At 34.1% G+C, this 24,266-nt stretch overlaps 1 protein-coding gene across 2 annotated transcripts in view; it reads right to left on the bottom strand.

Moving 5' to 3' along the window:
* Window positions 1-17,551, bottom strand: part of LOC111369905 (callose synthase 3-like) — a 30,069-nt gene extending 12,518 nt beyond the window's left edge. The window contains exons 1-31 of one of the 2 annotated variants that reach the window (XM_022991616.1): window positions 17,520-17,551; window positions 16,725-16,956; window positions 15,158-15,258; window positions 14,505-14,629; window positions 14,285-14,378; window positions 14,038-14,148; window positions 13,828-13,944; window positions 13,575-13,667; window positions 12,504-12,595; window positions 11,997-12,123; window positions 10,114-10,251; window positions 9,928-10,004; window positions 9,759-9,852; window positions 7,966-8,085; window positions 7,748-7,865; window positions 5,202-5,539; window positions 5,058-5,110; window positions 4,923-4,983; window positions 4,399-4,480; window positions 4,232-4,281; window positions 4,015-4,101; window positions 3,123-3,260; window positions 2,900-2,994; window positions 2,732-2,816; window positions 2,036-2,196; window positions 1,818-1,941; window positions 1,593-1,693; window positions 1,394-1,505; window positions 1,159-1,310; window positions 257-366; window positions 57-182 (exon numbers count right to left, since the gene is read on the bottom strand). In XM_022991616.1, coding sequence (XP_022847384.1) covers window positions 57-182; window positions 257-366; window positions 1,159-1,310; window positions 1,394-1,505; window positions 1,593-1,693; window positions 1,818-1,941; window positions 2,036-2,196; window positions 2,732-2,816; window positions 2,900-2,994; window positions 3,123-3,260; window positions 4,015-4,101; window positions 4,232-4,281; window positions 4,399-4,480; window positions 4,923-4,983; window positions 5,058-5,110; window positions 5,202-5,539; window positions 7,748-7,865; window positions 7,966-8,085; window positions 9,759-9,852; window positions 9,928-10,004; window positions 10,114-10,251; window positions 11,997-12,123; window positions 12,504-12,595; window positions 13,575-13,667; window positions 13,828-13,944; window positions 14,038-14,148; window positions 14,285-14,378; window positions 14,505-14,629; window positions 15,158-15,258; window positions 16,725-16,917 — 3,475 coding nt within the window. In that variant the 5' untranslated portion in view covers window positions 16,918-16,956; window positions 17,520-17,551. Of the gene's footprint in view, window positions 1-56; window positions 183-256; window positions 367-1,158; window positions 1,311-1,393; window positions 1,506-1,592; window positions 1,694-1,817; window positions 1,942-2,035; window positions 2,197-2,731; window positions 2,817-2,899; window positions 2,995-3,122; window positions 3,261-4,014; window positions 4,102-4,231; window positions 4,282-4,398; window positions 4,481-4,922; window positions 4,984-5,057; window positions 5,111-5,201; window positions 5,540-7,747; window positions 7,866-7,965; window positions 8,086-9,758; window positions 9,853-9,927; window positions 10,005-10,113; window positions 10,252-11,996; window positions 12,124-12,503; window positions 12,596-13,574; window positions 13,668-13,827; window positions 13,945-14,037; window positions 14,149-14,284; window positions 14,379-14,504; window positions 14,630-15,157; window positions 15,259-16,724; window positions 16,957-17,319; window positions 17,448-17,519 lie in introns of those variants that run through there. The other variant, XM_022991617.1, reaches the window with a different exon arrangement.
* Window positions 17,552-24,266: the final 6,715 nt, after the last annotated feature.

The raw sequence follows: 24,266 nt of genomic DNA, 5'->3' as shown, positions 1-24,266 counted from the left end.
TTGAATCACATTACAAGTAACGGCCTATGAGACGGAGAAAAAGTATTGTTCCATACCAGTTCTGGTCAATGTCTGACCCCTATATGAAGCCCAAAGGCATAGTTGTTCTTCTAAATCGTCAGACCCCCTAAGCTGTTCTTCATTGTCACACTTGACACGCTCAAGAAAATTGTTCCATTCATCTGTATTTTCATCAGTAAGCCTGGCAGAAATTCAGAAATATGATGTAATACATGACAACATCAGAAGAACAAACCTGGGAAAATTTTCTGCAAGTAAAAGAGGATGGAGACACCATCTTCATTTGGCACTTCCAGCTCAGGCAATGAGAAGAGGACCTCCTCTGTGTAGTATGGAGTCAAAACACTGCAAAGAAGGAATTCTTTCAGGCCATAATGCATTAATGGGAGCACGTGAGCAGATCAGCTACAATGTTTTAGTAAACTACGATTAGTCTTGTAAAATTGTACTACCACGTCATTTAATGAAATGAAAAAAATGTAGAACTTGTGATCCAAAATCCATTAAAAATAATAATAATAAGGGAAGAAATCAGAGAAGATTACAATAATATGGCTCAGTTTTAAAGTAAAATAACTATGGCTATTATGATATTACTCCCTGTGGGTCAAGGCTCAAAACGTCTTTCTTTTTAGCCAGGTTTTTATGTACAATTATTATCATTTCAATATCATCAATTCTTTAGTTGTTACTTTTACTATCTTTCCAGGAACTTTATTGCAACTGGAGCTTGTCCCATATAAGACATTACAGTGCCTCCAAAACCAGTATGCACCGTGGGTTTCCTCGGAGTTCATTGTCAATAGGGTTTAAGTTGAATATTTTTGTTAAACCGGCTCATCTAAGAGCTTAAGCTAATAGAGTGGTGACAAACTTGTATAGTTAATTTATGTCTTCGACAATTTTAACACTTCTCCATTTTCGAAACTTCTCACAATTGTCATAATTATGAGCAGAATCGAGTAGCTTCCCAATATATTGATCATTGATAAGAAATGAACTCATTCGAATGATCTTGCTTGAATTTACTACTAAGTTGTTTAAAAAATATTAAGTTTGCTTCTGACACAACTACTCTTTCCATATACAAAATACCAGAAATGCTAGGTCTTGGCTAAATAGCTCAAAAGAACTTACGAGAATGAAAGCATATTGCGGACTTTAGGAGCTGAAGGCATGTCCATAAACAAGGAATTGGAGAAGAATGAGATGCGCCTTCTAGCTTCTAAGTTGGATGGCACATCCATGGCAGATTCCTTTACCGTCAGCAAAAAGTACAACCTTTTTATCTGTGAAGGAAACAATTGTAAACTTTTATTAATATAAGGTTGAAATATTTAGTCAAAGAAACACTTTGAATTTCCTTATTTACCTTCTCTTTCCAAGCTTCCGATTCAGGAGTTGGAAATATGATGGCTCCAGCGGATGCAAATAACTGATATTGTTGATCCAGAGGGATCATCCCTTCATTTGAATCTAACAAGCTATTCATATAAAATTAAGTTGAAATGAGTAGAACCATTCAGACCTCAAAAGTTGACTCAAAGTAGGGGTGATGAAGAACATATTACTTAGATACATGATCCTCCATCATTATATCCTGTGTCACAACTTCCAGCATGTCCTGGAAGAGAATGACAACTTGATCCCTGTCCTCCTGCTTATTTTCCATCTGCAAGAACAGGCAATTCAACATGGAATCTCTATATCAACAACTCAACAACAGCAATATGTTTTGGTTGAAAAAGGAGGAGAAATTTCAACTGCAATTTCTTTGCTGCAGAAAAAAGACCTACCAAGTAGTTTATAAGCTTAACAAATTTTTCATAAAGATTAGGAAGAGCGCTCAATTTGTATTCCTTCAATAGATCATCTGCCTCTATATGCTTGTCAACCTCGGAGAAAATGTATTCAATAACCCTGACACACACAGTATGATTAAAGAAAGAGATACGTGAACGTGTCACCATCAAACAAGGGAAGTGCTCATTAGCAAGAAGCAACCAAAACTTACTGGATCTCTCGGTTGCCACGAACTAAAAATTTAATGATGTTCCTAAATGAAGCATAGCACTCGCATACAGCAGAATACATGTAATCACCAGACTTGATCCGCTTTTTCAGTTCACTGTCCTTACCATTACTATCTTTAGCCATATCCACTGCAATTGGGATCTGTGTGTTGGAAGATCACATTCAGTATACGTTGCACTCGTTGACTGAAAAGTTGACTATGTTCCAATTGAAGTAAGTGAGTTCCAATCATTCAGTAGTTAAAAAAAAATGGCACAATAAAATTCCATCTCTCTTTTCTAAAATAATTTTCAGTTTACTTTACAAAAATTATTCAGAGGAGATTGATTTGATTTTCATTTTAGCAAAGTAGTCTTGAGAACGCTTGCTGGCTAGCTCTATAGCTTTGCAATGAGAAGGAAATGGATATGTGTTAAATAACAAGCAAGTTCACTGAGTTATATTAACTTTTATATAGTTCTTAACAATGCCCCTTCACATCATAAAATTTTGACATTTCTTCCCTAGCAGTCTTGGCCACGAAGGGAAATAATAATGTTTTTTTGCAAAATATTTTTCCAAATATAAAGCATAATAACAATATGGAGGAGGACTTGCAGCATGGGCAACAGATAGATGAAATTAATCAAATCACCGAAACACGGGAGAATTTTGACATAAAATGTAAAACAGAAACCTTGCTAGCAAGCAAAAATGGAGGCCACTGAATTAGCTCCAAGTCACGATCAGCCCAATACGGAACAAGCAACAGATCCATTTCCCTAAACATCAATGTAAGAGAAATAAGTGAAAGAGAAAAAAGAATCCACATAACTGATTTCAAAATATTCAAATTGACAATTACCTATCGCTAATAAGATCTTCCTCTCGGAAACTTGTAATTATTTTGTTCCACAACTGAGCAAATCTTGCAGCTTCTTTCTCCTTACTGGATGGGATCTTCACCAATAATATTCACAAGAAAAAACTTAAGTTTCATTATTAACATGCATTTCATCCTATTTTTATATATTCTCATAGTAACATATGTCCAAATAATAAAATAGAAAGTTTAATAAATAAACTACCACTTCAAACTTGCGTGAAAAGGTGGCCTTCAGTCCTTTCTTTTTTGTTGAATCACTTTTCTCATCAGGGATTAAACAGGCATTAAAAGCACCAGGAATTGATTCAAATCGGGATCTAAGCATTCCTAAAGTTCGAATCTGAAAGTTAACACAAAGTTAAAGCCACAGATATAAATCAATACTCTTCGGTCATAAAATAAAAGAAGGTATCTGATAACTCTTTCCTGTATGTATCTACAGTCACAAGAAAAACTTGTTATCCAACGACTGCTGGACACATTAGTTTGCAAGATAAAACTGAAAAACTGATCCAAGATGCTTAAGCTCATGGAAGTTCAAGAGTTCTAAGAACATTTCAAGAATAATCTTGCTATGCTAATAAACAATAAAACCTTCTTCTTGGTGACTGAGAGGGGTTTCTCATTAATGTCCACAGCTCATCCTCTTTGAAGCTAGTACATACAAAAATAATGTTGCTCCAGGCATGTTTCCTAATTTAAATTTTTAATTTCATCTCATTCGACTAGTCCTCAAAGCCAATTAACACTTCAAATACCAGCATCCTATCCAACTACTGCAAAAGTGGTAAGAGCCGATAAGTTATGAGGTCTGATTTGCAAAGCATTAGTGTCAAAGGTTATTGTGAAATTGAAACAAAGCAACAAAGGAATCTGAAAGCTGAAATTGATGCCAGTTAGAAGCTAGTGACAGAAATAAAGAAAGTGAATGAAGGAAATAGAATGTTTTCAAAGATGATATTTATTGAGTGTCAGCAAACTTGTGCAGCTCAAACAAAAGCAAAAGATTTCACAATCATGCTGAATAATATCACTAGCGGAAACAGTATATCGTTGAAATCACCGAGATTAAAAATAAAAAAGGAACCACTGACCTCTCCCAGACGACGAAACGCACCATATATACCTCCAAATAAAGTTGAGAATATAGCATACCATATCTGGGTATCCATGAAATAGACCTGTAAAGGGACAGCAGATTTAAGCAACATGAGGCAATATACCTAACCAACAAAGTTCATCAATAAAAGCTTCTATCTGACAGGAAAATACAGAAAAGAAATTTCATTATAAGTAATGCATAATCCATACAAGAATAAGTGGCGCCCAGAGTGCAATCACGACACCAATATTGCTTTTAGCTGTAATCACATGATGAAGTGGAAACCAATAGATGATAACCAATATCAATACAATAATTTTCGTGTGCGTGTGTGTGTAACATTTGAGTAGTACAGACTTGAACAGTCGATTATTACCTCGGGGGAAAAACTCGTGCCATTGGTATGTTGATATATGAACACTCATGATTTCTTTTGTTGGACCCACCAAAGGCTTTATCTGCAATTCAAATCTTTGGTCCGTTAAACATCAACTGTTCTATGTCACTATACGTTTAGAAGTTGTTTTGGAGTCATTTATAATCGATTTAAATTATATATAAATAGAAATGAGTGATGAGTAGTACTTGTAGATCATACAAAATGAGTGGATAAAAAGTGGTTTGGTCGGGCTTAAATTAACAAACCAGATCAGATTGTCCGCAAAATAAGCAGTTTAATGAACTTAGTATGTTTTTACTTGACCTCACGACACAGGATGTCTCATCTTTGGTAATTGAAGCGTTCTTAAAACATAACATTAATGCAACATAATCTGGGTATCATTGTAAATGCAACGCCGCACTAAGGATTCTTTCTCTCAAAAGTAATAGATCCTAATGTGATAAATAGATTAGCATAAGAGAATAAAATAGAAATCAATAAACGAGTACAGTAAGCACCTCTATATAATAACTGAAAGCCAACTTGGTTATGATGAGAAGCACCCAAAACAATGTATACCTGTGAATTTAAATTAAAGTAATTAGGTAATGAGTTATATGATTTTATACAACCTAATGCTTCTGATTCCTTACTTAAATAAAGAAAATGCACTTTCATGCATTCCTCTTCCAACATAGAGCCGAGGCTGCATGACATTTAAGTAAAAATAGCATTAGCTTTCTCAAATGTTTCTTTGTCATTTGACATGTATCTGCGAAAACTGATATTGTATATACCTGTGACCACCACATCGTGAACATCACAATTTTGTAATTTGATCTCTCAAGGTATCTGCGGATGAAGGGAAACACAAACAGCAACGCAGCAAGTATATTTGGAGCCAAGTAGAGGACGACAGCCATGATAAACAATGAAGGAGAACTTGAGTTATTGCCAAACCAACTTTTAATAGTTTGAGCAAATCCAGGAGGATTCTTCTTCCATGTATAAGCATAAGTTACTGGCAAAATAACCACCCATGCAGCAGCTGATAGAACCTTCAAAACGTATCGTAACTTGACATAGAAGGACATGCTCTTTCGTGCTTTCCAACTAAAAATTACATCAAGGATGGCTGCAGTAAACAGATGGATATCACATAAAAGAAAAGGAAATACAAGGCTTCTCTATCATCAAATCTGGCAAAAGTGAAAAGAAAACCGATGGCATAAGCACAGATTATCTTGCTCCATCCAACAGGAAGAAAAAATTGCAGGAAGAATTCAATCACACAATCATGTTGCAGTTTATTTTCCCCATTAGGCAAACAATATCATTGAAATGTTGCAAAATGCAATCATATCAAAGCAATATATTGCTTCAGTCTAGAAAGCTAAATACATATATTACTTGTAACGTTGTTTAAAAAGGCTCATATGGATACCAAGGTGTATTGCCTCTGTGAGGCAAGGTATAAGCCTCAACACAAACCAATAAAATAATTTATAAAATATAAATTACAAAAGATAAACTCAAAATAAACCCCACAGCATCTTGAAAATCCAAAAAACAAGATTAACAAATCAAAAGTCTAACTTGAAAATAGACATAATATATAAATAAAATAGTAAATAATAATTTGTCATATTAGTAATTATTACTAGAACAAAGCCAAAAGTCTTCCGTATTATCACAGCTAATAGGATCTTAAAGAGAAATCTCAACCAATCTGATTCCCCTATCATTCTCTTAGTCACCATCCTTTTCCTCACAATATTTACTTCATCCTCCACTTATAATTGTGCCTTCCTCTTATCCTAAAACAAAAACACATGGAGAACAAGAAAAAAAAAGTAAGAAATGAATGAAGTTAATGTCTTGTCACTCGCCATCTACTGCTGAAAGTAGCAACTTCACTTGGGAGAGGAGTTCATCACACTTCAGATGTAGGAGGTTGGGACAAGCTTGCTTCTTGCCCTCTTCCTATCTTCTCCAATTCCCTTTTCCCTAGTTTTTATGTTTAATTGTGTTTACTATAGCCCAAGAAACCCTTTACAATTCTACACCATAAAGTATAAGTGCTTTTAAAGCAATGATTATATGCATAGGTTGACTTAAATCCATAATATAACTTTCAAATATATGCCACTTACATATAGCTAAACTCCTTCAAAACAGATTTGTTTGGTTTCATGTTCAGGGGCTGTGTGATATTGCTAAAAGTTAATAAATGTGAGGCCATGAAATGTATGGTGAAAAAGTCGATAAGAGTTGTGAGTTCAATGAAATGTGTGGTTAATGAAGTTTGACCAGCTTTTTAGCAAACACAAATTGTACCGAACAAGCAATCAATTATTATCAGCCACGTCAATAAGGCAAGTGAAAAATTCAGGCAATGCGTTTGTTATCGCTCATTAAGCTGCCTCCTGGTATTATAATATAAAGCCCAAGTATTTATTTTCAGCACCATTCAGTTAATTGAGGGCGGAAGGAAGTGAAAATGAGTATTTATGATACTCAATATAGTGGGGATTATGACATGTACAGCTGTATTGACCTGTGTTCTTAAAACCAGACCAGAAGGTTCAACCAGAAAAAACAGGAATAGATTTGGTTGTTGTCTAAAACCGCTTTATTTGCTAACAGGGAAATACGGGGCTAAAAACCCGATTCAACAGCAAAAAGGTTGACCTGATAGCTGTTGTCGACTATTCTTCATAGACAAGTTTTATTTATTATCGGGCTAAAACAGTGAAAGGCCTACAATGTTCTTGCTGGCCCATTCACTTTAAAATCTATTATACTACATCATGTTGGCCAAGCACTCATTTTATAGGCTAGTTCAAATGTGCTTTTGCTTCCATATGTAGATGTAGGATCCCCATTCTTTACACATTTCATGTTTAAAGTTTCCAGATTTATTGTTATGCAAAGGAAGAACCACCAAAATTGATTATGACAAACAAAAGCCCATAAAAATTATTAATATATTTAATCTGATTTATATTTTAATTTTAGTTACTCCATATTTAATTTATTTCACGATTTATTGAATCTTTTATCCATATTCATTGTCTAATTGAAAAATTAACTTATTTTTCTAGTGTATGTGTGTGTATTTATTTAGTTATTTATTTTTTACAATCCCCTGCTCGACTTTCTGACTGGCCAGGTCGATTCTGAAGACATGGTTATTGACACAGACTTTACAAGCAATTAGCTAGTAGAAATCAAGTTTTTAAGATCAAGGATTTCTAAGTTAGGAATCATTTTTTTATAAGCCATCTAAAGCAGAAATAGGTTATAAATGTTATCGTGTTAAAAATAAACATGTTTAATGTACCTCCCCCAAGCTTCAATATTGCAGCAGTTATAAAGATGCTCAATACTTTCTTGAAAACATCAGAACTGAAAATTGAACTTAGCTGCCCAGAACCATTCCAAGCAACAATGATCATAGCCTTTACATATGCCAACAGTTATGAAAGTTGAGTTAGAACAAAATATATATAATATCAAGGATAAAGGCTACTAGATACTATGAACACTAAAGAAGCATACCTGTAAGCACAGTATAAAAAAACTCCACATTCTATCGAAGCTTCTATAAATATGCCAATATGACCGAACCTCAACAAAATTAACTTTCCCCATCCATCGATCTCTTGTAGGCTTGATATCCTAAGTTTCATAAAAAAATTCACCAAAATCAGTTGTATTATAAAGCATAACTTCATTAAGAAAGCTTAAATATGCTACTACTACTTAGGAAGCATGACTTGACAGTGAACAATGTAAGTGGCTTTGACAGTTCACTGAAATGTGGAACAATCAATGCCTCACTAAGGATAACAGATGAGGCTATTCCAACCAGTTTTCTAAAGCTAGCAACAACATTAGATAAAACCTAATGGATGCACACTTACAATGGACTTCAAAGTGCCCCAAGGAGCTCTGTCTGCTTTGAGAAGGAAATTTCCAAAACTCTATCGTATCAGATAAGGGGAAGGGAATGCTTATTAAGATGTACTACATGCTATTCATAAGATGCATATATTCCCAACAATTTCTTTACATCCCCCTCATCAATAATACCCTTCATTTCCCCACAGATATAACTGACAAAACGGGACTGGCTTCTTGGAACTTTTGAACCAATCGTTGTATGACCTTTGCGGCCGAACTTGTCTGATTCCAATTATTTTTTCCTGGGTAATTCCTACACCATATAAAATTATGGAACCAATACAAGGTTGGATAAGCAGTGCAAGTTGTAGATTGTTTTATGGCATCTCCATACAAAGACTACAAGTGTAATAGGAGCATCCATTGACAAAAGGATGATCTTTTCATGGCTATTGAGAATGAATTAAATCCGATCACACTTTTTCTTTCCTTTTTACTCCACTACACAATCATACAGAATTTCAAAAAAAGTAGAAGTATTTGACCTTGGCATCATGAACTTTCAGGATTGGTTTGATGGTATTTCTTCTGAGGGCCTAAAAAGCTAGCTATTTTTTCTAAGGTAGTTTATATATATCCAGAAAATGGAACTCTAGGTAATCCCAAACTGGCAGTTACATTTAATAAGAGACCTGTTCCATAATCATTTTCTTGAGGTAGTCAGTTGATAATATTGTAGTTGGAAACTTGGAGTAGAGGGTAAAACCTATCTGATAAGCACAAGCGAAACCCAGATTAGCCTTATTCTGATTTGTGTTATCAATTATCCAGAAATGTTATTAATCAAAAATAAGTACATGCAAATTTTTGCTATGTATTATTACTTTGGTTAATAACAAAACTGTACTAAAAATTATTTAAAATATAAACATAAAATTTAAGGTGCAAAACTAAGACAACGCAAGGATCAACACCGATTGAGAATATATCATCTAAGAACGGGAAAATGTAACTAAAATTACGACGACAATAATTCACGAGCTTGAGTTATGAATATACTCAAAATAAAGAAGCAAGGATGATTAAAATTGGGTCAAACTATATGCATCTATCAGCACTGTTAGCATCATTCACTTATGCATGCATGGTAGACCCATCCATATCAACATCAGACAACATTACAACAATACATGAACGAGTTCCCAGCTCATTCCTTCCACCTCTAAATATTTCATGAAACTTCATAGGCCAAAAATGAAACATGACGAAAATCCTAAAAATTCCTTCTTAGGCACCAACAACATGAAGAGGTTATAATAAATTTGGTCAGTCATTTTTATCAGTCCAAATCAGCGCCATCTTCAATGTCAAGAATATTATGCTTCACCGACATGAAGTTCCAACATGGACGTTGAGAAAAACATGAAAGCCCATAAAAGTGTGCTTACCCCATTTTTCTCACTCAGCAGCTGATCTACAGGCTTACAGAAAAAATCAGCATCAGCACGCATAGGCCAACCTAACCGGAAACAATCCATTGACCTGTGATTTATAAAAAAAATCAGTAAAAATATAAACAAAAACAAGAAGTATTGAAGCTAAAAGATACAACCCTACCAAAAGTATTCATTTAAATCATCGTAATTTCTCCACTCAGAATGCTTAGATTTTCCCTTTCTGCTCCTTGCTGCTTCCTGAAGAACAAGAAATTAACTTTAACTTGAAGGAAGAGCAGAGGTAAATTACATTTCTGGAGACAATACAATAATGAAGAAAAGAGAACGAATTGCATGCAGCCTATACCTGAGCAATCACTTCATAAATTGGGGTCACGACTTTCTGTAAAAATGCTTCTTCTTCTCCTCCATAGGCTGGCTTCACATTTTCGCCCGTCGTGGGACTAACATTTCCAGCCAGCATACCATAAAGCTCAAAAGCCATCTAAAAGAAACAGATACCAAAAAAATTGCAATGATCAGTTGGGATAAAATTTGTTTTACTGGGCCTTAATTGAGGACAATGTCCAAAATCAGACATTATAGAAAAACAAGTCCATTATCAAGGAAAGTAAAGCCTAATAACACTTCTTATAGAAGCATTATCAATAAAATTGGAGGTCGAAAGATAAATAAAGACCCTGTATACCAAATGGAGCCAACTGCATACATAAAAAGAAGAGCCTCATGTGTTTATAACATACACAACAACTTTCAAAATCACTTTGATTTTTGAAGAAAAACAACACTTGAGGATAGATAAGCATTAGATTATTGCAGTATTGCTGATTCAAGCAAATAAATGAAGTAAAAATTCCTTAGCAAGACTACGAATTCGGATCCTGTAATTTCCTTCTTATTTCAATTTCATTTTGTTTAACCTTCAGATATTATGCCAATCAGCTGACCCGGAACATGCCTGATGTCTTTTGAAATGAGGTTTCCTTTTTTTTTTTTTCACAGGAATTTCTATTTCATCAGTGAAACTCTAAACACAAAAAGCAAAGACCAAATTGCCAGCACAGAGATAACTAGAGTTGCAAAACAGAAAATCATGGAACTTTAAGAGATGCCTCTCAGATTCACACAAGTTGATAAGCCAGGTTCATTCCAGAATCAAACATTGGAAAAATCACACATCCAAATACATTGAGCCGCCCACCAGAAATCCAAGTGACAATATTTGATAGAAAAGCATACTAACTCTCCATGTGGCAGCATGTTTTTATAAATACTGCTATACTATAATCCCACAATTTTATGAGGCTGTTAAATCTAGTCCGCATTAATTGTTATTAACACTGAAAATAATTTATAAATCTGCGATCTGCCTTATCCCATTAGCATATCTATTCATCTATTCTATGACAAGTCATATTAGGATTCCAAGAGCATCTCCAAGAGATTTTCTATTATTTTTAAAGAGCATGTTCTACAATTTAAATAGCATCTATAAATTTAGAGAATATAAATTTTAAATACTCCAATAGGCTCTCTATATTTTGTTTGTGCCCCATTATTTGTGAGTAATGTATTATGGAATAGTGACTGATATTGAAATGTATGGTTAAAAAAGAATGAAAAGTTTTTTATTTACGTGTAAGATTATTTTAATGAAGAATGTGTGGTTGAAAATAAGTACTATAGAAAAAATAATGTAGAAAATGGTAGACAAATAAAGCCTTAAGCCCCGTTCGTTTCCCATGAGAATGAAAAATATAGTCGTTAGGGGCTCCAATCAAGATATAAGAATTCAAATATACTAGCGTGATGTGATAGATAACGATCATATTTTTCATTTTAATGGCCAAATAATGAGAAACAAATAGGGGCTTAATACTTAAATTAACTACTTCAAATTTGTCCCCCTTTCCTTCATTTTCAATAGCTTCCCTCTAAATTATATATTATTTTTTTTTATTAAAAATTGAAACACTTTAAATACGTTTAATTATAAAGAATTTTAATTAAATGGTCTATTGGAGCATAATTTTAAGGGTTGACTTTTTAAAATAAAGATCATCTTATGTTAAAAGAGCTTATTGAAGATGCTCTAATGGGCACTGATTATTTGAAAGCTATAAAATTCTTCTTAGAAAACAAGGGGCGAAAAGGAATGTGTGTGTATTATATTCCTTCTCTCGACAAAACATAACAGGATACTTGAAGTAGTAAGCATCTGAAATATACATGATGATAGATGTAGCAAAGGCATTCTGGCATGAATCTTAAATTGGCAGCTTCGCCCCATATAAGAAGATATAGCCCCATATATAACAATTTGCGCTGTTGCACTTCCTGTTGTATGGTGGGTAACCTACAAATCAACAGGAGTGGCAATAATCATTGACCATAAAAATGGAAAATATATAGAGCAATGCATCAGGGAAACCTAGGTTTGAGCAAGAAAGAGAAGTTAATTTTAGGCTGTGCGTTAAAATGAATGTATCATCACGAGTAAATCAAGAAACAGTTTAGATTTTAGAATTCCAAAAATTCAATGATGAATGTGGATTCTCAACAACTCCAACTATTACGGCTCACTGAATTTCAGTATTAAGTCAAACTATCATAACATGATCTCAATGACATTAATATCAAGAAGAATCAGACCACCTTGAGCCCAGAAGCATAAGATTTGGATTAGGAGAAAAAATCATCATGCAGACAAAACCTTCGTATTATTAGAAGTCTTACCAAAGACTACTTTTCCGATCCAAATACTTGCACCATTTCTTGTAGTTCTTGAAAAGTTTCTTCATCACTTCATTGAGAGCACGCTCATCCAACTAAAGAAAAGATGAAATGAAGTAAAAGGTTACTTGGGCCCAAGACAATGAAATAAATTGATAGGGAGGAGAAAGTAGAGTAGGGAAATTATTAATAATAAGCATAATAGGGAAATCAAGGGTTCCAAGTTCTTTTTATTTTTGAATAATATTTTAACTACTCAAAGTGTATTGAAAAAGAACCAAGAGTGGACAGCAACACTTTATCTGCCTACATGCATGATCATGTCTGTAACAAGCATGTACCCAAGTCGTTAATTCATTCGTATTGTCCGCTTTGGAGAATCTGTATTCATCTTACTCTCACGAATTTCTTTCGCATCCAAGACATCTATATATTACCAAAATTCAACTAACGGTCTCAAGGCAGAGATCTTGAATTCGAATCCTAGGGGACACAAAGAAATCGGTGAAAGGTAAGATCGGCATATGCTCTCTCAAAACAAAAGATTTTACAAACAGACGTGCATCTTATCCTTTATGGATTTTGTTGTCCCCCAAGACTCAAACTCAAAACATCTACCTTACGAGAAATTTAAATTACTAGGATCCAACTTATTTTTCTCATAAGGCAGATGTCTTTGGTTTGAATCGTAGAAAACGTGAAAGAAATCCATAAGAGATAAGATGGGCATAGACTATGCCAGGCGGACACTATGTATAAGTTAACGGCTTGGGCATAGGCTCAAGCTGTTACAATGCCTCTATAAAATCAAAATATTAGTGAACCAACTAAGATAAGAAAATTGGTTATTTATTCTGGATTTTAAGATCTTTTTACTTGTAGAAAAGAACAAGTGCAAATCAATCTTCAATACTTAACATTTGGAATGAAATTAGTACTAAAGGGGTGGGAGATGTTGCGCTACTATTGTTTCGAGAATGACAATAAAGCAATTCTTGAGCCCATTCTAAGGAAGCTACGTGTCATAATGTGTGTGTATGTGTGTGAGAGAGAGAGGGAGGGAGAGAGAGAGACCTTAGGTTGTTGGTCTGGCTTTGGAAACTGCCGTATGTGCACATTTGCCAGTAGCAAAATCAAATGCTCCCTTTGATTTGCCACATTGTCTTTCTGCAAGCAAATTTACAACAAACAATTGTAGAGTTACACTGGAATATTATACTTAGTAAATGTACGCTGAATTCCCAAATTTGTCTTCTGACAAGTCACAGAAAGCAGCACGTGTAGATGATGTAAAATTGGAATGGAGGAAGATGTATAGCTAATTCACCTGAAAACCAAACATCGCTTGAAGCCAGTCGAGAATATCTTCATCCTTTTTCTTCTTATGATCCTGAGGCCAAGGAAGACCCCTGATATTTCTGAGAGCATGAACAGCAGCTTGAATCTGTAGCAAGAGATCACCCAAGCAAAATCATCAAAATCAAGCGTTAAAGGAAAGATATGCATATACTGGGAGTTAGTTGTTCACGAATCAGACCTCTGGATATTTCATAATTGCTTGATTTGCACTGTCAGGATCAAGAGGGAGAATATTATAAGGAGCATATATGTCCTTTTTCTCTGCAACTTTATCATGAGCTTCCAATATCTGTGCCACAGACAGTCACTATAACATTCAATTTGCACCCAAAAAACAGATTATGCATAATAGCTATTTTAGCTTATGGCTCTCCAAGAACATACGAAAGTATGTCAATCATATGAAACACATAATTCATGTTTACCTCACGGTCAACTTCCACTGCTTGAGTCTGATTAACCGCTTTCAAAACCTCAAAGAGAACATTGGCCGTTTGGTATGCTTTTGTCAACTGTGCACTGAACATTATAAACATCTTAGTGCTTAAAATGAACCAATTGCAGCATCAGCAAAAAGAAGCCATTAAAACCATTTGCACATTTAAAGAAGGATAGTATTGTTCTCAAAAACTAAAGAAAACTTACCGATCAGCCTTATCAGCAGCATTTTGCAAGGCTTGTATATATTTTTTATAGTAATGCTGATAAAAGCTCTGCATTTCGCGTGCATCACTTTTTTTCACTCTTCCCATCAAGGTAGGATCATTTTCCTGGGAACAACAAACAAGATCAATCACTCTCCTAAGAATTAATGGAAAACAAAATAATAATAATAATAAGTTTTTAAAAGAGCTTTCAACTGAACAAAACTATGAAAGGTGCATAAAAACCATCAAACTAAGATCAATTTAATCAAAGCTATCTTATGCAATCTTCTAAAACCAAATGATCCTAAAAGGGCTATTTAAGCTAATTGAAACTACAAGATATATTTGAGCATAACAGTGGATCTGAAATACAGCACTATCTCAGCAACTATGTCTTGGGAAGTCGATGTCTTCATAGAAGAAAGAAAAAATGAAATCTAAGTGGAAATGTTGAACTCAAAATAAACTTTTAAAATGCCTATATGAATGTGCATGACAAAAGAATGCACGTTACTCTGCAGAATAGAATACTCATAATTCTTACAGCGTCAAAATAAATTGGCATACACTGGATCAAGTGCGCTCAAACGTTGGACGCATAAAGCAATTGGTTCAAGTAAGAATAAAGAGAAACATGTTAGAGACACTCACCCTTTCAAGACGTTGCAGTAGAGCCGTTTTAAACTGACGCACACCACGTCCACTAGATGTTGGGTCCAGCCTATGAGCTTTCTCAAAAGCATAAAACCGACCTGCAAAAAATGACCAGTGGCATGTCAAAATTACTCCAAAGTACTAATAAATAGAACTTTACAAATTGTCGAAGTATAAATTTTGCAATCGCAATGGAGAGGAAAATCAGGAGAAGGATAAAACTGAGCTTAGAATGCTAAAATGCCTTTCCCCTATCTATTTATTTACAACAGTAGATAAGGTTAAATTCTCCAGATAACTTTCTATATAGCAATTTTAGGAGCTAAAAACAGCAACGCTGAAAAATACTTCAGAGCACTTGTGAACAAAACTTCACAAAGTTTACAGCTTTGGCAATCAAAATGAGGCCAATGAGGAAAAGCAATAAGTGAAAAAATTGAGTTTAATACGCTATCATCCTTTTCACCTACGTGTAGTTGGTGTTTTATCCATCCCAATGTTAACCCAGAATAATTTTCTTCCACCAGCCAGGATCATGTACTCACAAGTTGAGTAAAACATAAGAAAAGATTATACATCATTTCTATCTCTGGTAAGAGAGATGTAAGAACTTCAAAATAGTAACTTAAAAAATGAAAAAGTAAAACCATTGAGCATACCATGAAGATTCCAAATTATACAATAAACGAACTTGATTCTGAAGGGTATTTATTTACATGGTAGTAAGCTACTGTTCTAAGGTTTTTCAGCTTGTAAGGCAACTGCCATCAAGACAACTGCTGATTCAGTTGCAGATTGCATGAATTACTTTGCTTTATTGCAAAAAAAAACAAAAAAAGCCCCCGTTTGGCCCCAATTAAATTTCATTTCATTTTTCTCTCTCCTATTTCCAATCATACAATCTTCTATAAAATAATATTATGCGTAAACCGAAAACTTTTTCTTCTTTTTCAACCGCTCATTTTTCAAAAAAATACTATTCCGCCTATTTTCATTTCAAAAGACAGGGGCCAAAAGGGGGCGAACTTTTAAGAGACCCACTAAATTCTCATGATTATCAAAAGAATTAATTAAAAGAAAAGGTTAAAATATTTATCAATAATATATTAATGTATGAATGTCCCACTTTTTCCCTTAGTGATCATCATACCATTCCAGTCGCCAGTTATTGACAGGTTGCCACCAAATTATTAGCATGAACCCACAGCATACAAGAAATCAAATGCTCATTCCTCACATCTTACAGCTGACTCAGTTCATTTAAGGTTTTCATCTAAATGGATTATAATGCTTAGAGACCTGTCACCACTTGTTAGTACATCATTCTAAGAAATATTCACATGAAACCACGTTCACAGAAACAAATGAAGTTAATGTTGTTTACATGGACATAGTAAAATGAATATATTATCCAATCCAATATTCAGAAGTGTCATATACACTATCCATCATTAACAACCAGTTTCTTAAATATTTTATCTATGATCCGATAACTACAACACACAGTCAAGATGCAACTTCTACTTCATACACGAACATAAAGGCAAAATATTTCAAGACTTACAGAGGTAGGCAACACGGGGGTTGCTAGGCTCAACTTCATTGGCAACACGGAGGATAGGGGCAATTTCTACCAGGGATGACGGTACTACTTCACTATCGAAAATCGATTCCCCGAGATTCCCTACAGTCTGGGTGCGTGTAATCCGCCGCTGCAGCTGTGGATTCTGATGGGAAGATCCCCCTCTGGATAACATGTTAAATTTCCGTCCTTGCAGATTGTAAACAAATATATCCTTGCAGAAGAAATTAAAATATCACAGCTTCAGTCCAGCAATATAAGTAACTTGCATGCACATTGATACATCTTCACACTGTGTGTGTTTCTGTATGATATCGCATCTTATTTACTTTATCAGCATCCCAAATTTAAACAAAAAAAGCCCAGAAAAATCTGTTTCTAACAAACCCATTTACAGTTAAAAGCCAAATAATAATAATGCAATAATTTTAGTAAAAAATAATAATCAATACATAAAAATCTTTCGTACATAGAAAATTTAACAGATACCCAGATCCCCAAAAATTCACATCTTTTACTCCATTAAAATAGCAGATGCATCTTCAACAAAGTGTGGACGTGTGTTAGATATAGTTACCACCGATGGGACGGGAGAACTTGGTAGAGTTCAAAAAACCACTATTTCTCTAAGGCAAAGCTCATCAAAATACATGAGCTGGAAAAGCAAACTGAGTATATCGAAAAATCTGAAGCAAATGACCCCCAAAAAAAAAAGATAACTAAAAAAAAATGAAGAATAATCACATCACTAAAAATGTTGGATTCCTTTGCACTTACATATAAAGGTTCGCATAAAGTGAAGTAGTAGGGTCTTTCAGTCCAATGTATGAACCCTAAGAGAGAGAGAGAAAGATAATGGCTGGTGGTGGTAGGGTGGGCTGTAATCTAATTGGTGAAGGAATGTAGAGAGAGAATATGAATGGAGAGAGAGGACGCTATGGAGGCAGAAGAAACTGCAGCGTCGTGAGTAGGCATCACGCTGCCCAGTTCCTATGATTCATAAAGGCCCATTATTTTGTTGGATACTACGACTATGCCACTGACGCTAGTGTAGATGGAAAATGATAGAAGTAAAACTGCCAAAAAAAGATATTTAGGCCGCACCCATTTTTATCAAAATACATTTTTCTCTTTCTTCTTTTCAACCACACATTCTTTATTAAAATAATATTACACGTAAATCAAAAATATTTTCTTATTTTTCAACCACACATTTCCCATCAATTTACTATTCAAAAATATATTTTCACATAAAAATTCTTAACAAACACCCTCTTATAAAAATCATGTTTTTGTAATATTTGATAAGAAATTCCTAATTATGTCAAAATAAAAATTAGAATATGACTCGATTGCTAATAAGATATATAACCCTGTTTGGTATGATTACAAATTTAATTCAAAAAATAACAATTAATTTTAATCACATATTTCATGATATTCCACAATTTTCATTAACTTTTTTACAATATATTTTATTAATTTTTATCAAAATTTACTAAAAAATCCTATTTTTAACTACGCCAAACAAGACATAGTAAAAAAAATGTAATTAAAAATCAAGTTTTTTGTAATATTTGATAAAGAAATTTCTAAATATGTTGAAATAAAAACTTATTTAAAATATATAATTTATTAATGTTTGTATCCTTTGATATTTTAGGTAGAGAATATCATGGCACAAGAATGTAATAAACAACGGTTTAGCCATATCTAATATTTCATGCAGTCCGTGAAGATTAGATAAGAGATATTGTGTACCGCTATCGTAAATTTTAAGTGTAAAATAGCATAGTGATTTACAATCAACAAATATATTTAAATCTTACAAGTTGATCAAGTTTTACTCGACAATATTTATAATCAATCTTTTATCAAATTTTCTTGCAAAACGACCAAGATATATAATTTGATTTATTTGAACCATAAATTGTTAGTTAAATGAGTTTCGAACCTAGTCTAAAATATTGATTTTTTTGTTAATATTTCAAGTGAAATGGACATCGAAATTTTTATGTTTAAACTAAGAGCATGTTTGATAGAATTATTCAAGACTGTTTTTCTAAACTAATTTCCAATCTAGCATTATTTCAATAAATAATTATAGACGTGGCAATTTTTCTTATTTTTTAACCGTATATTTTTTTTAAAAAATTCTTAATTTATTCTCAAAAAGTTCACAATAAGGGGTACTCTTGTAAAATCTGGCAAGGACTTGGACGTTTCTATTTCTCCAATTCAAAATTCAAAAGGTTGGATTCCTCCAATCAACAAGAAAAGTTAAAAAGAGAAAAAGCAGTAGCCGTTTTAATTGATATTTGGACCATTTTACCCTCTAAACTTCCTTATTTACAGTTCTTTAAATGTCACTCTCAAAGCATAAATTTCAATACCAGGGTCAATAATGAGAAGCACGAATATCAATGCAACGCTCCTTTTTGGCACATGGGCAGTACTAATAAATTTTCACTTTCTAATTTAAAAAAAAAAAAAAAGTTATTATAATAATAATAATAATAATTAGAGGGTGTTTGGGAGTCATTTTTATGTAAAAATGTATTTTAAAATAGTAAATTGATGAAAATGTGTTGAAAAATAAGAAATTTTTTTTGATTTACGTGTAATATTATTTTAATGAGAATGTGTGGTCGAAAAGAAGAGAGAGAAAAATACATTTTGAAAAAAAGGGTACCAAACGGGGCCTTAGTGTATTAATTACTTTAGACATTATGGGCCTGTTTGGTACATGGTACAGTAAATCCAAGTTTGGGATATTCGGTCGGTTCTATTTTTTTTTTGTAAAAGGGGCCCACTTTTGGACCAATTTGAAAAACCCTTCCAAGCAAGTCACAGCTCATTTTTGTTCCTTTTTTTTTCCTTTTATTTATATATATTCTTAAATTCTTTTCTTTTATTTGGATAAGGGAATAAAAATGGGAGGGCAGATTCATATGAATCTGCGTCCAATCTACGCATCACTTTCTTTTTGTTTTTCTCCTTGCGTACAATGATTTTTCTTTCAAAAAATATCGTAGTTCATGAGATGAGGTCAATATCAAATAAGAATATGGTCAATTCGTTGTTGAACACTCTAATCAATTTCAGGTTAAAATAAAATTGCAACGAAGCAGGTTCGGGATGGAGAGGGGAACCGGTCCCACCGAGCATTTTCTCGTGCCCATCCTATTACAATATTACCTGTTTAAGGCTAGGCGGGTAATCGTACCTCTTTAATTTTTTTTATATAATCTTTTACAATTCATTTTATTGTCTCTATTCATTCAATTGAGACAAAAATATAGTTATTAAATTTTCTAAATTTATTTATTTATTTTCAAAAGTTAAATTATTTGAATATATTTAGTAAACTAAAAGTTTTTATTATTTATCATATTTCTTAAATAATCATAGTTGTCATCTTCTATCAGGGACGAAATCAGGAACTTAAGTTACAGGGGGGCAAAAATTTAGAAATTTAATGTATAAAATACCTACTTAGTGCTTACATAGTTTGTTGCCGACAACATGAACGGGTAATTAGATGATTTGTTAAGCTTATTTCGATACTTTAAAAACAAAATTAATCATATACATGTAAACAAATTTGAATAGAAAATTCATTAAAAATTAAAATATCGCAACAATCAAAAATCATAAATATAATGTATAAAACCATAAACATAACGTAATTAAAAAATCATCAAACACATTACACAGCAAAAAATTAGAATATCAGAATATGTTATAAATTTATAATTTAACACTCAAAGTTTTTAAACTCAATGAATGAAAACAAAAGAAAAAGTTATTTTGATATAAGTATTAAAAAAGGACACAATTACTAACCAATAATCGAAGAAAACTAGTTGCTAACTGAAAATGTGGTTCGGAGTAAGTAGTTGCTGGCCAAATTGAAACTCTTCTTCATAGGTACTTCCTTTTCTGTGGTCAACGGCTCTCCGATGAGATGGTAACTAGGAAAAATAATAGACAGATTAGGCATTAGGGTTATTCAAAGATTTGAAAATTTTTGTTTTTCTACTTTTGCAACTGAGTGACGGGAATGGTGGAAGGAATGAAGATGATATTTGTTGTGTAATTGGGTAATGGGCTGTTAAATACTAAAACAAATCTTTGGGCCAAGTATAAAATAAGAAATTGATTTTACAAATTGTGGTGGGTTGGTTAATGTTGGTGGGCTAATAGACTAAAATTAAAATATTTCAACATTTTTTTGGGGACTTTTACTGAACATAGGCTTGAGAATTACTGGGCTACAGCCCAGTAGTGCCCTCCCTTCAATCCGTCTCTGTCTTCTATTAGAAAAAATGAAATTTAGTTAAGTTTTTCTATTTAAAGTATTGAATTTAAAAAAAAAATGGAGAGGGTTGGGGCAGGGTGGGCCCTGTTACCCAATCTGATTATCCGATTAAGTGGATAATCTTGTCATGTTTAGGGCGGGGTCGCGAATATTGAGTTTGATGGGTATTTTTGTCATCCCTAAGTTAAAATAAGGATTTTGTGAACTATTGATTCTCTCTTTACGATAATAGAAGCGACCACCATAGCTTGAACATATGACAACGTACAATCATACAATTTTACACTTAGTGTCATAAATTCATCAATCATGATATATGTATGTTAACTTTTTCATTAACTTTGACATTCTTTAGCGTAAAATTCATCACAATCATTGATTTTTACAACCATTTTCAGGTTAGTGGCTAGATTTTTAATGTATAGGAATGATGTCAATAAGAATGTACAAGTTTTTTTTTAATTTTTTTTTTATCCACACCTTATAAAAAAATCATTATTCAAAATACATTTTAACTCAAAAATGGGTCTCAAACAGGAGTTTAAAATTTATACATTGTATCATATAGTAATTTTATATGTATGAATTGTGCAACTGACATGTATCTATCTATTTTTCCGATGGCGGGAAGATGGGCAAGACTAAGGACATTACAAGACCAAAGTACAAGGAGGGATATCAAAAAAATTCATTATACTCGATACTCGTGGGGCTTTGCCCCCAAAAGGGATGAGAATTTCCGCCTAATTGGGTACACGGACAAGGGCGAGGCGGAGTCCTTCGCCTTGAGACAGAGGTTGGACATGTACGGGAAACAGGATCCTTATCCCATTTTAAGTTAATTTCAAACTACATTATTTTTATCACACAAAAAGAAACAAATTATCATCATTCCTAGGGGAACATGAGTTTTTCTTCAATTTGAAAAAGAACAATGATTTTCAACAACTAGAAATATTAATAAAATAAATAAATGGGGTAGCCCTCGCCTTAACTAGGTATGGGGACAGAACAAGGAAACTGTTTCGCGCGGATAGTCGCTAACAATTAAAAAGGGATCAGACGATTGTGTAATGAACAAACCTCTTGAGACAAAATCCTAAAAAGGGGTATTTTATTGGCGATGACTTTACAATTGGAACTTTAAACAAAATGCCTCCAACGGGCGCAAGCACACGAGTACTGAAAAGAAATGTTTTAAGTCTAAACTAAGGAATTGAAATTACATATTCTCTATTTGAGAGTGTTTGATTCGAGGTCTCTTGCTTTATGTCTTTTCTCCCTTTTATACTCTCTTGATGCTCTCTTTGTGATCAACCGTTTAGAAACTGCTCAATTACTTTATAACTGCCCACTTTCTTCATGGTGGCCAATCTTATCGTGGAACTGCTGTCTCTAAATGCTGCCACTACTCTTTGTCGTTCAACCGTTTTCAACTAAACTTCTTGAATCGTGGAACGTGATAAGATTACCCAATAACTGCTTCAATAACTGTACTTTTGGATAACCATAATACCTCATGTTTGCTAAGATCCTGGGCGATTCGAAAGTTTGGGCGAGAATGGGCTTATAACTCTGGGCGACTGCAAGACACTTCATTCGCTCAGATCTTGGGCATCTTGTAAGTTTGGGCGATGGTGTTACCGCGTTCGTGGACTTCCACTGCATTCATTAATAATCCTATTTGGGCCTTCATCCTGAATTGCCCAGTTGGGCTTCATTCTTTGAGCTATTCGAATTGGGAAGCACTTTTAGCGTGTCAACAATTTACCCCCCAATATGGCAGAATTAGTACCAATTATTAATTTTTGCCATATTCACTTTGTGTTTCCCAACAACATTTGAAATTCTCAAGAATTTCAATCATTATTTTCTTCCATAGCCTGAAAAGGTGCGACATTGCAAACCCTTATAACCCCCAAATACACACCATTTTATCGCACTACTAAATCACGCCTCATTGTTTTGCACTTCTCTCTCGCAATATTACTGTTCATCTTTTTGTTTCTCTTCTATGTTTCTCAAGCAAACCTCAACAAAACTTTATTTCGTTCCTAATGGCTGCTTCACAATCCCAATCTGGCGACTCTTTCAGTTTTGAAGACTTCCAGAAGATCCTCACTCGGCCATATATAACTCCGAACTTCCTCGCACCAGCCAATGCCGAACTCAAATAGTTCTATTTAGGTCCTTCATTCAACAACGCCGAGGCCATCGAATAAGTGGCGGTGGGCCAACTGTTCCCTTGTACTCAAGGCCCTCCTTTTCTAAACTCTTTGCAGCTGAGACCGCTTCGCGAAAGAGGTATTTGCACTTGGCCTAAATCTGATGTCGTTTTCCGTAAATGGCATGCTCGCCTTGTAGACCATGGTCCTACCAAGGCAATTTTTGATAGTGTTAGATTTCTGATTTGTTAGAAATCTCTCTTCAACCCCCTATTTTTGATTCAGCGCTTTTCCCTATTGCATTAAGTTTTTGGTCCTCTGAATATAATACTTTTGTTTTCCCTCTTGGTCCCATGTCCATTACTTTAAGGGATGTTGGGGCCTTAGTAAATTTGCCACCTTTGGGCAATACCATTTTCCCTGGTATTTTTATTTCTGGTGTCGTCCCAAAATTTAATAGAAAACTTGCCGAGTCCTATTCAAGCCTGCAAAGCTGTTATAATCACTCGAGCATGTGGCATTTATTCAGATTTGGCTTTGTAAATATGTTCTGTGTGTGCCAAGTATGAAGCCTTCTATGAGCTATTTACCTATAGCGCACGAATTGGCGCGTGACAGACCTCTGAATTTGTGTTCTTTCTTTTTCGCTGCCCTCTATAGAGACATGGTTTCTCTCCAATTCCAATTGAAGAATGGATCATCTCCCGCTGGCAGTGGCCTCTTTGGTTCACTCAAATGTGGTTGAGAGCCTATTTTCCCTCACTTGGTGCTCTATCATTTTTCCTTCCTTCCGCTAGCTGCTATGGGCTAGCTATTGGCCCACTGAGCCCTGTAAATATGTCCAGAAGGGACATTTTTTCATTCTTTTATAATTTGAATCCAATTCCTTCTTTCTTTCCTTTTCCTCCCTTTTTAACTCCAGATTATGTGCAACCCCCATCCACTTTGGACAGCGCGAGCACCTCTCTGCTCGTTTGGGTTCAGTTTTTGACCGGGAGGGAGTTGTTCCATGATATTTTGATTGAAACCAATGCTAAA

The sequence above is a fragment of the Olea europaea genome, chromosome 20 (genome assembly GCF_002742605.1).
Source record: "Olea europaea var. sylvestris chromosome 20, O_europaea_v1, whole genome shotgun sequence".
Taxonomy (NCBI): domain Eukaryota; kingdom Viridiplantae; phylum Streptophyta; class Magnoliopsida; order Lamiales; family Oleaceae; genus Olea; species Olea europaea.
This window is presented reverse-complemented; position numbering and strand designations above follow the sequence as displayed.